Source organism: Melospiza georgiana, chromosome 12 (genome assembly GCF_028018845.1).
Source record: "Melospiza georgiana isolate bMelGeo1 chromosome 12, bMelGeo1.pri, whole genome shotgun sequence".
Lineage (NCBI taxonomy): Eukaryota > Metazoa > Chordata > Aves > Passeriformes > Passerellidae > Melospiza > Melospiza georgiana.
In genome coordinates, this window is record NC_080441.1 from 11,432,542 (window position 1) to 11,444,584 (window position 12,043).

A 12,043-nucleotide genomic window follows, 5' to 3' on the forward strand; every position below is an offset into this window, starting at 1 on the left:
CATTTTGAAGGTTTAGGGTCTGCTGTAGATTTAACTGAGAGAGAAAAATCAACTTCTTCTACTGCTATTCCTGGAATAATGGAGGAGCTGGTGCTTTTAAAAAGTGTGATTTTTTTTTTTTTTTTTTGACACTACTGGCTCAACTAGAGTTGCAAATATGTTTCTACTCAAATAAAAGTAAGATCTCAAAAAAACCCCAAAATTGTAAACTTTGTCTAGTTTTAAAGCTATTATCAATGAAACATAATGTTTGATATTGCAGCCTCTCCAGATTTATGTTTTTCTTTTACGTTTTTCTGCACTACTCAGGTTCTCCTGGTTTTCCTGGACCAAAAGGTGAAAAGGGGCTTCCTGGATTAACTGGCCTTGTAGGGCCACCAGTAAGTGGTGGTATTATGTTCTGGTGGGGAAAAGTATCTCATTTGTCTTGCATGACAGGTAGATCTGTAAACAATAGATTTAATTTTTTGTCTAATATATATTTGTTGGTCCATACCTATCCTGAATGCATGATTCGTACTGTGTTCCATACTCAGGGAGTGAAAGAAAAACTAAAATACCTTCTTTTTTTTCTTTCTTTTTGTTTTTTTCTCCCTCAGGGCTTCCCAGGCACCCCAGGTGCTCCTGGTAGACCTGGTCCTAAAGGTGACCCAGGGGATGTCCTGACTTCTCCAAGATTGAAAGGTGACAAAGGAGACCCTGGCTTCCCAGGACCTCCAGGTCTCCCTGGCATAGATGGCACTCCTGGACGAGATGGACTGCCAGGTTTGCCTGGCCCTAAGGGGGAACCTGTGAGTGCCATTTCAGGCTTTGACTGGATGGGTGTTTGGGAAGTCCTGCATGCATTTGACATAGTGCAGATAAAAGAACTGGTACAAATGCACTTTGTCTGTACTTGATAAGGCAGGAATTCTCTTCAGTAAATGCCAATCTAGTGATGGTACACTTAGGTACCTCCTGAATCTGCCAGTGCTCTAGAAATAAGCTGAGGCTCCTCTTGGGCAGTGTCAGAGGGTCCCTTCTGCCATTGTCTATGTTTCACCTATGTACTGGGAGGAAGTAACCAGGTTTAGGCTTGCTCTCTACCGTGTTAGCAAGGTGTAGGCAGCTAATGAGAGCTGGAAGGATGGAAACTGCCAGAGAGTTTCAAAGCAGAAACGTTGAAACACTTTACTCTTTAGATAGTAAATACATTATCTTTCCCATCATGCTCTTTCTATTTCCAGGGCAGTGTTGCATTCAAAGGAGAAATGGGTATTCCAGGTGACCCAGGGATACCAGGTCTTCCTGGTGAAAAAGGGCTTCCTGGACCTCCTGGTTTTGGTCCACAAGGCTCACCTGGTGAAAAGGGCATCCAAGGTGTATCTGGCCGTCCAGGGCCTCCTGGTGTCCCGGGTGAGTTGGTCTCTGTGTGCTGTTGAGCAAGGGCTGCAAAGCCAAACTTTGTCCCTTCTCAGAACTTAATGCTGCTTTTTAGCTTTTCCTAGAAGCTTTATGTGACCTGTTATTTGTGTGCTCCCTTACTGAGGGTCCTCACAGAACCAGAGGGAGGGCAGCATCTCTGCCATATCACTTTAGGCACATGCCTCACCTTCTGCTCTGGCCTCCAGGGAAGCTTCTCCTTCCCCACTGACTGCAGTGGAAATGCACTGTAACTATCTTTGTATGCTTGGCTATACTGCAGCTAAAACAGGTTGGGGGAAAAAAAGGGTTGCTTTGAACAACTTTGCTTTTGTTACTTTCTTGTCAACTACACAGATCCTAATCAAGTTGTGCTGGTGTCAGCTATGGAAATACTATTCACATGATGGTACCTAGGATGAAGCTATTAAAAAATAACAGTTCAGAAAAACTGTCTGAACATTGAACAGGGCTTCTGAGCCTCTAAGTGCTTTGTGGGGCCTGGGATAGAGAACCTATTGAAAAAAGTATTGCTGATATCTGAGTTCTCTGTAAGCTTGGGATGGGACTGGCATTATTTCTGCTTAAAGAAAAACAGAAAAACAACTCCTACTGAGTGATGCATATCTCTGCTTTTTGGTTTTAGGTCCAAAAGGTGACCCTGGCCAGACTATTACAGAACCAGGAGTTCCTGGTCCCCCTGGTCCTCCAGGAAGAATTGGTGATCCAGGTCTTCCAGGTAAAGCAGCAGCTAGATACCCAGGGGATTCCAAGAGCTTTTTATTCTGATTCTGGATATAACTATGTTGATTTTCTTTTTCCAGGAGATCCTGGTCAGCCAGGTCAGCGTGGTTTACCTGGCATCCCAGGTGCAAAGGGAGAGCCAGGTATTCCTGGCATTGGACTTCCAGGTCCACCAGGCCCAAAGGGTATGTTTACTGCCCTGTTACTGTATTGTACTGGCTGGAAGGGGGGGCATAAGGGGTCTCTTCACTTTTCAATAGTGAGTTGACTTCTGTCTCCAGAGTCTTTTAGAAAATATTTGTCCTAAAGCTATACATCTTTATAACAGTTTCAGAAGTACCAGGAGAAAAAACTGCTGAGCTGTTATTAGTCTGTTCACTGTCCTGCTCCTTCTCAGTAGCTTACATTTTTCAGTAAACCAATAACACTTTGGTAAAACTTTGGGAAATGAGCTTGAATCAATTAATGATCTCCTAATGGTGCCTCAAGATGTTAATGTTTCTGATGCAAACTGCTTGTGATTTTTGTAAAAGCTCACAGCATATGGAGTGCCCACTCGGAGAGTCCCAGAGACCCTTTGTGGCAAAGACTGAATGCTCAGAAGTTCTCTCAGCTGAATGGGTACCCCTTCAGTGCTTGGACTAGCACAGAACCTCTTTTAATGGGTTTTAGGCATGTCTGGAGGAGTTGTTCTAATGCTCTCTGGTGTCCTTTCTGCTCCCTAATTTTCCTGTCATGTGCAGGTTTCCCAGGGACTCCAGGCCCGCCCGGAGCTCCAGGAACTCCAGGTCGCCCTGGGCTGGATGGACCTCCTGGACCACCTGGTTTCCCAGGAGAGAAGGTTTGTGTTTACTATAAAACTTCCCTTAGAGGTTTTTCTGTGTCACTGGGAAGATGATGAGGAGGATTTCACCTCTTGTTCTCAGCTTTTGATGATGGGAAAGTAAAATATTTTACTTGACATTTTGAGTGAGGATAGTAAATAGAAATTGAACTCTGAGATGGTGGCCATTTTTAATTTTGTTACTTCTAACATTCTTAGGAGAGGCTAAACCTAGAAAATCACCTTTTACTTTTTTAAAATGTATTTGTTATAGGGAGAGCGTGGATTTGGAGTTCCAGGACCACCTGGGCCCCCAGGACCCCCAGGCATAAAAGGAGTTCAAGGACCTAAAGGTGATCCTGGTTTCCCAGGAAACCCTGGTCTACCAGGCCGGGCAGGATTTGATGGAACCCCAGGGCCCAAAGGTATTGAGAACTCTCCCTGCTTTGTTCCCCTATTGAACTTTTTTAAATGTAGCTGTGCTGGGAGGCATGTGGCAGTTAAATACAAGCAGTGCTGACTTTAGAGCCATTACTTCTAAATCAATTTTTCCAAAGCAGACACACCTGTGTAAATGGCAGAATGTGTTCTCAAAAGGCAGTTAAGGGAATAAATCTCAATCTGTGGGTCAGTACCTGAAGCTCTGTGTTCTAAAGACAAATAATGTTTATATGGGGTAAAACTTTGTCAACAGAGTAATTTTCATTTAGATGCACTGTGCTTCCACATGCACAGTTAGCAATTGATTTACCTCTGCTCTTGACCATGGTCTGTACTGACCTTCCCAGCATGCCTGGTTTGCTGGGGAGCATCTTTTGAGTTTGATGTGGATGATAGTGCAATATATGTGTGTGTAGCCTAGAAACAAAAACTTCATGAGGTCCATGTTGAGTGAGGACAAACCCTGGCCTTGGGAAATAGTCTCTGGAGTGTGTTTTTTTTCTCTGTTAGATCAATGTTGGTTTGCTTGCAAGAATGAGATTTCAAGTACAATGTGCAGGGACTCTGCTCTGAAAGCAAATGTCTCTGAAATTAGTTCACAATTTGACTAAACAAGAGTGTTCTTTTAGGTGACCCTGGACCAAGTGGACCACCAGGACTTCCAGGCCCACCAGGCATCCCTGGCATTGGTGGCCAAGGTCCTCCTGGATCTCCAGGACCTCCAGGTCCTGTTGGCCCCCCAGGTAAAACTTACACAAATGGTTGCCATAGGTTATTTCTGGCATATACAAGCAGGGACACAAAGGGCTGAAGGTCCAACTCACAGATAGACAGTGATAATTAAGTTTATGTCTCTGAAGGGAGTTTGGTTGCTTTTTGTCTAAAATGACTGGTGATTGATGAAGATATGAACTTGTTCCTTCTCTGCACAGAAGGGTACATGTGCATGCATGCATATCATTCTATTCAGTTTGTTCAGGGAAATTTTTTTTCCTTTCATTCAGTGAATCGGCTTGCTGTGCACCAACTCTTGATGTTGCAAATATGTGGCAGTCACCACAGTGAGAACACTTCCTGTGGTCCTCAGCATGCCTTGCACCAAAGCCATTCCAAACACATCCAGTTCCAGTATTAAATTAAATATTTAATTCTGCCATGCCTGTAAAATGTTTGTGTTGCATGTCTGTGAGCTACACTGTTTGAACATGTTTGTGTGTCAGCACTGGGCTTGTCATTGTTTGCAATGCATGCTGACAAAATCATTGCCAGCTCTAAGACCATGGATCATGGATTGGTTGGTCATATTCAGATCTTTATGAGTTGTGAGCTGAGATTCAGCAAAGTGCCGAACTTGAAGGTGGACAAGCACTTGAGTAAACAGACCCATGGAGTCTGAATTCTGCTTGCATGCACAGTGTGGGTCAGGTTTCAATCTGTTCTTCCTGAGTGGGGCAAGGAACATGTGGTCAGGGCACCAGCCAGCCTGGGGTGTGCCCAGTGCTGGGAGCAGGGCACAGGAGGGGTTGGGACAAGGCACACAGGGGTGCCCTGGGGCAGCACTGGGTGCTGAACCTGGCTGGCTGTGCTGACTGTAGGATCCTGAGCTGCACTGGAGGCTACACTGAAACACAAGGACCCGATTTTAGGGTTAGGGGGGATGGGATCAGTGTGGGTTTGAATGTTTCATCCAATGCATGTTCTTTTGTCTTCCTGTAACATCTCCTCTGGTGCTAGCCAGAGTTTGATTTTGTGTGACCACCAATTTATTCTGCAAAATACCAATGTTGACAAATGCACAATGATTACTAGAGCTGATGGATTTGAAATGCCTCTATTTTCACTCTTCATGTCTGTACTGACTAATCAGTGTGGCTATTAACAGCATGGGACTCTGAAATCTGGTGCATGCTGGAAGGTCCTGCTTGAGAAATCTTTATTTCCCTTGGCACTGCTCTGTCTCTGTTCTGTGCAGAATGCCTTACATTCCCTTCTCCCATCCCTCATGTGTATTACTAGGCTGTTTTGATTCTGATCCTTTATGCAGCATTAGGGTAAAGTTTCTGGGACTCTGTTTTTCAGGTAATTTAGAAAATTCTTGGAAAATTCTGTTCAGAATTTGCTTCCTCTGCACCACCATTTATTCAAGTAGTTTGTAATAGGTCAACATTTTCCTTTTTTGAATATGTAACAAATTACTTTAGAATTTAGTATGTTGTCTACATTGTTCTAATTATGATGTGGTTACTTTTTTGAGACCAGAAATTAGATTGGAATTAATTTCTATTTGAAAAAATATCTTTGCCATTCTAGGTATGGAGTTTGTCCTATATATTCTGCTCTCTTTTTTCTACTTGGTGATAGAAAGTCCTTGAATACAGAGCATGTGTATCCCCTGTCCATCATCTGGTACTGTTTTTTTTTTCTGTGCAAAATAGCCACTCCAGGCACATGACACCAGGGTTTAAAGCAGTGATAAGCTACTGCCAGAGCAGAACACTTAGAATTAAATAAATGCAATTCCACAGGTTATGCCATCAAGAAAATTCAATCTACCTTTTTTCAGAGTGTGAAGAACACATGATGACATCACTCCTAAACTTGTTCCTGCAGCTGAGAGTGGGGTCACCATTACAGAGTTGGAATTCTGCTGCCTTGGAGTTATTTATGAGGTTTTGGCATGGTGGTGTCAATTATCTCAGACTGTGCCAGGGCATGCAACATGCAGTATACCATCTGTGATGTAACAATGTGTGCTTACATAATAGAACTAAAAGAATGGGGGAAAATGTTGAAAGTTTTTTTCGTGTAATAATGAAGAAACATCTTTTGAAAATCCCTGTTTGGAGAGATTTAACAGAGTGTGAGGCCAATCAATGAGAAGCTGATTGATAGGGGGTACTCTGGTGTTCAGAAGGGATCCAAGCCAGTGTCTAGCAATGAGAGTTTTGTAAGAAACATAGCAGAAAAATCTTGTTCCCCATTTTTGTAGAGAATACTAGACAAGGAGAGACAGGAAAACAAAATGAAAATGTACTATCAATATTTGAAAATATGTTTGTGGCTTCTGCATACAGAGATGGAAGCACTTTGAAGATGATCTCCAAGTTTCCCTGCAGTCTGGTTTCTCTTAGCTGCATTAGCTTTGACTCTTTGTATTTAGATCTATTTTCAGTAACTTTAGATATATTTTTTTGTCTTTGTTCTAATCCATATGTGCTTTATTTTGTTTCCTAACTTAATGACTATTACAACTGCTTACTGCTACCTGTCTCAACTTCCTGATGAGCTCTAACTCGTTGGCTTTTCAACCTCAGGTCCCCCAGGTACTGTGGTTTCTTTACCAAAGGCTTTTCTTAACTTGAGATTTATGAATTCTCCTTTTTGGTCAGCTACATTTTCAGAGTGAGCATCTTCACTGACTCTGTGCACTGGAGGGAAATGAGCCACCTGCTTCCTTCATTGCCTTGAGCTCAGGGTCATTAGCACTGAACAATCTTAAGCATATCTTGACAATTATTATTTTTCATTTAGGGAAAATAGAGTGCAGTGCAGAATTTCGCTAACCTTCAAAAATATTCAGCTGCTGTTACCTTAGAATGTAGGAAAACTGAGTAATTCATGGACATATGCAAATGTGAATACCTAATTTTAAAATACAAATAAGTCTACTAAATTTGGCTTTTTCTTTTAATATCAGACTTAAAATATTGTTGAAGAGAGTTGTTTTCCTTTTGAGATTTGAATTGCATTTGCTGCATCTTAGTAAAATTTTAGGCATGTTTCTTTTCAGGAGAATTTGGCCTTCTAACACTTGGAAGCCATTAAAAAATAATTGGTTTTAGAGGAATTGCAGGGTTGTCAGCAGTACTAGGAATGGATTGCAACTAAAACTATTCCTACAGTATACCCCATCACACAGATCTCAGCCTTTCCTGACTTTTTGCTAAAAGGTTTTGTCTTAACCACATTGTCTAGGGCTGCAAGGCATTCCAGGGGAGAAAGGGGATCCAGGTCCTCCAGGCTTCGATATTCCAGGTCCTCCAGGTGACCAAGGAGCTCCAGGATATCCAGGACCCCCTGGACTACCAGGGCCTCAGGGTTCACCTGGGCCCCCTGGCAGGGATGGAATACCTGGATTTCCAGGTAAGTTCATGTATTTTACCTGTGGAGAAAGACCAAACTGCAGTTACAGGTGATAAGCTCTTTATGCTTGGCTATGCCAGCTTAATGTGCTTAGGTGTTTATCCTTCCTATTTAAAGTTGGATATATGTGACCATTACACCTCATACTTTAAAAAAAAAAAAAGTAACAAGATTTGTTGCATTAAAATCCTTGTTACCTTTTCACTCTTCTCTGTAACTTGATTTAAATATTTCATACATTATTCTTTTTCATAACTTTCAGATATGGCTTTGATCATCATTGTTATGATACTTCTCTAATTTATTTTGTGATTGTTTTCTAGTCACTGCTCTAATTAAGAACAGAATTTGTTTAAAGAAAATCATGGTAAATGCTACTTAGTTTTAAGTATTAATTTCCTTATTCTAAGTGTTAGACTGTTCAGTTAAGCTAGTCTGTTTTGGCCTTTGAAATAGAAATACTAAAAATGAATTTTGATAATATCTTGGATAGAGGGAGCAATACAAAAGATTCTACAAGTAGTGTATACTTAATTGTCTTCTTGCCTTTCACTCAAGTCAAGTTTGTTCTAACTAGTATTTGTGTTTCTAACCAGAGAACTAAACCTCTTGGAGATATAAACATGCTTTCTACCATAGCAGAGCAGTGTAAATTTTCTTCTCAGAACCTAACTGGAAAAATTGCCACAATTTTCAAGTGTCATTTTGTCTGATATTAATTTATACAATAAATGAGTGCTTGTAATTCCCTTAAAACACACGTGTGCTGGTTAATAAATAACATAGAGATCCAGGGAAGCAAATTTAAGGTGCCTGTTAGGTTTTGAGTTTCTATTCAGAATGACAATGTGGTTGGTTCAATGCTTTTAGGTGCCAAAGGTGAGATGGGTGTCATGGGAGCTCCTGGTCCTCCGGGGCCTCCAGGAACTCCTGGAAGAAATGGTCTGCCTGGCTTGAAAGGTAATGTTTGTTTTATTCACCCTTGAAAGGGACACAGAATGCTGTTTTCCCTCTCCTGTGTTGTAATACTAACATCTAGATTTTAATTTCTCACACCTGCCTAAGTTATTGTCTTGTTACAGTGCTGATGTTCAGAATTACTTTGCATTTTTAAGCCATGGCATTCAATCACTATTTAGTTGATGTCATGAATTGTTAGCTATTTTAGAAACATTTCCTTCGGATTGATGGCATTGAAGTAGGGCAATATTTCTGCAGTGTGTTTTGAAGCCTGCTTAAAGCAGCAGAAAGAAGAAAATCAGTAGCTTAGAGTTATGGAGTCATCAAGAATTAGCTATATAGGTATCAGAGAGTCTCTTCTCTGCATTTTCCCAACCCCCTTGTTGGAGAAGAATTTTGAAAGAGTTTGGTAGAAGAAAACCCAGTTCACCTCTCCAGAACAAGGAGGCTCTGAATCCAAAGTTGCCATAGCTGTTGTGCTGGTAGCACAGCGTGGCTCAGACAGGCACAGCTGCTTCTTCTGCTGCCCAGAGCTGGCAGACACCCCTGTGCACTCCATTCACTCAGCTTTGTTCCAGGGCTAAAGGTGCTGTGGAGCACCTTCCATGAACTGCCTGATCATTGGCTGAATTCCAACCTCATGAATAAATCATGGAATGCCTATGTAAGACAAAGCATGACAAATACATTAGCCTACCTTTAAGGATTATTTTTTCCTTTTGTTGGCTGTACCTTCTGTAGGTAATAGTGGATTACCTGGTCCACCAGGACCTCCTGGACCAGTGGGGCAGAAAGGCATCAAAGGTGAAGCAGGTCTGCCAGGTCCACCAGGAACACTTGATCCCAAACAGCTGGGAGCAAAAGGAGAAAAAGGCGAGCCGGGTGTTCCAGGTAAGGAACTTTGCATGTGGGTGTGGGGAGGTGCTTTGTCCTCTACACATACTAGTGAGCTGTGACTGAATCCATTACTATTCATTCATTCTTACAGAAAAAAAATTAATTTGGAATATAGATGTGGTTTAAGGGTCTTGTGTTTAGGCTTTTTTAAAAGGGATTTTGTGACCAAGTTCCTTTTTATGATTAGTCTGCCGTGTCCTTGCTCATTAGCTATTACTATTATTTGGCACATGGCAGTTTTGTAATAGCACTACGATGCTTTGAGCAGGATTACAATTCACTCTTCTAGGAGTTATTCCTAAGCATGATGAGAGAGTTTTCATAGCTGCTGTCCTGGCTGCATTCCTGCTGTCTCAAAGGCCCTTCAGTCTTTGCCACGTAGAATGAAGTTGCTCAGGTCATCTTCTCATGCACCATCTTCTCCCTTTGAGTGTCTCTCTGTACCACCTATGAGCTGAATGTCATCTCTGTGTGTGTTTCTGCTTGGGAAGTTGGCAGCCTGGAAGTCTTTTTCAAGTCTGTGTTCTGTCATTCTTACTGGCTTCTCCCTCCTCCCCCACCAAGGGTTCTGATGTCTCCTTTGAACTCTTAATTTAGTCTTGAAAGGAGTAAAAAATATTCTACCCTAGAGAGAGCCAGAATGCTTTTCCCTAATGTTGTCACAGCCATTATTTTGCTAATTTACCTATTGTATTAATTTCTCACAAGTCAAGATAGGCTCCGAAGACACTATTTTTCTTTTCCTATGGAAGTCAGGTTTAACTATGTCAGCAGGGCAACACAAAGTTCTTATGGGATATCAGCCACATAGAATTTGTAAAAATATGCTAAAAAAAACTTGCATTAAATTTTATAATATATTAGTCCCAAAGTGATTTTGATGTAGCAATGTAATTTAACTTGTATATAAATAATCTGGGTGAATGCAGAGATTAGAATGGAGTCTGCTCATCCAGAAGACAGCCCTTGAGTGAAGTATATTAGCATTAGTCATGAAGTTACTTTTTTCTCTACTTACTATATTGTTCCTGTTCTGTAGTAATTTTAAATTTTCCAGAACAAATACTTTGTGTTCTGTGATACTTTTCTTTGCTGAGCTAGGGCAATTATATTTACTGAAGAAAAATCCCTATTTGGTTTTGTGTTCATCCACAGCTACATCTGATCTCTTAAGGTAAAAGAAAACATACAGTAGTAGTGATAGTAGTAATAATAAAATGTATCTTTTTCCTTTGAGGTGTTCCTGGTTTATCAGGCCAGAAAGGTTATCAAGGTCTCCCAGGTGACCCAGGCCCACCAGGACTTAGTGGCCCACCAGGTGTGCCAGGATTGCCAGGTCAGTAAACAAGGCCTCAGCTGGACAGTTTTGATGAATAAAGATTTGCATTTGTTTTTATCATGGAGTTGGACTGTTAATCCACTTATATCTAAACTAACCTTAGGGATTTGCACTTGAAACTGCAGCACAGTTTTGGGACATTTAAAGTCATTATCCAAACACATGCTTGAAGCCCTTTCCTTCCAGCAGACTCAAGAGCAGGTTTAAACTGATCCCGTTGAAGATTAAGGTGTCTTTCAGGATGACTGCAAAAGTACTTGCTGCCTGAGCAAGCAATGTGACTGCAGAACCTGCCAAAAGGACTTTCATTTCATATGTTTATTTCGTATATTGCTAAGCATTGTATTTTGAAAATGGCCAAATAGATGTATTGCAAAGGCTGTCAGGGTGTCTAATATTTGCTTTGGAGAGTATTAATGAAAGAATTGCAAGGACCAAGAAAACTAATTCTGTTTTGAACCACTTCTCCCTACAGCTATAACAATTTATCTGAGATCTTGAGTCCTTTTTTGCTGTGTCTAATGTAGGCCTTGCTCTAAATATTTTGTTGGGCTTAGGGATTATTGTTAACATCCAGGACTCAAACTAGTTTGGGCATTGTAGGTTGCATTTAATTCTGTAAAAGAAGCTGCTGAATACTTGTTCCACATAAGGGATGATGTGTTCATTCTGCAGAGGAACTCATGACAGACCATGTCACACCTGTCAGTGCTGAATCCTTTCAGATGGTGACTGAATCCTGGTCTGAGATTTGACCTATTTCATTAGACTTGTTTCAAAACAAATCAGCAGTGGCCCTGATCAAATCTTGGCTTGCAACAAAATGAAGGTGTTGAATATTTTACTACAAATAAGTGTGGAAAAGCAAGTAGGAGCAGTATGAGACCTAAAGCAACTCCAAATCCATTGCTTGTAATCAGATAAGCATGTTCGTATGAGAATGCACGGATATCAGAAACCTGTAATTATTGCCATTAATTAACTCAATCACACCTTTCCTAGGCATCAAGGGAGACATGGGGCTTCCTGGGCAGCCAGGACCAACAGGACCTCCAGGATTAAAAGGAGCTATGGGAGAGATGGGCCTTCCAGGTTAGTTTCTGTGCTTGAATTGTACTTCATCTGGGCCAGTGGTCTCCTGTTATATACCCCAAAGATGACTCTATTTGTGTCTAGTATGTAATAATAGCAATAAATATGAGGATTGCATAAAGCCCTACATACATAATGTATGGAGACTTTTAGGTAATTGTTTTAGTTTGGTTTTAGAAGGAAAAAAACATTAGGTATTCAAG

At 41.1% G+C, this 12,043-nt stretch overlaps 1 protein-coding gene across 1 annotated transcript in view; it reads left to right on the plus strand.

Moving 5' to 3' along the window:
* The window catches only part of COL4A5 (collagen type IV alpha 5 chain), a 42,992-nt gene that overhangs the window by 12,070 nt on the left and 18,879 nt on the right, over positions 1–12,043 (plus strand). The window contains exons 16-29 of the mRNA XM_058032586.1: positions 310–380; positions 600–791; positions 1,227–1,395; positions 2,048–2,140; positions 2,226–2,330; positions 2,889–2,986; positions 3,243–3,393; positions 4,039–4,152; positions 6,724–6,732; positions 7,385–7,552; positions 8,423–8,512; positions 9,254–9,403; positions 10,647–10,745; positions 11,751–11,840. Of these exons, the coding sequence (XP_057888569.1) occupies positions 310–380; positions 600–791; positions 1,227–1,395; positions 2,048–2,140; positions 2,226–2,330; positions 2,889–2,986; positions 3,243–3,393; positions 4,039–4,152; positions 6,724–6,732; positions 7,385–7,552; positions 8,423–8,512; positions 9,254–9,403; positions 10,647–10,745; positions 11,751–11,840 (1,599 nt within the window). The remainder of the gene's footprint in view (positions 1–309; positions 381–599; positions 792–1,226; positions 1,396–2,047; positions 2,141–2,225; positions 2,331–2,888; positions 2,987–3,242; positions 3,394–4,038; positions 4,153–6,723; positions 6,733–7,384; positions 7,553–8,422; positions 8,513–9,253; positions 9,404–10,646; positions 10,746–11,750; positions 11,841–12,043) is intronic.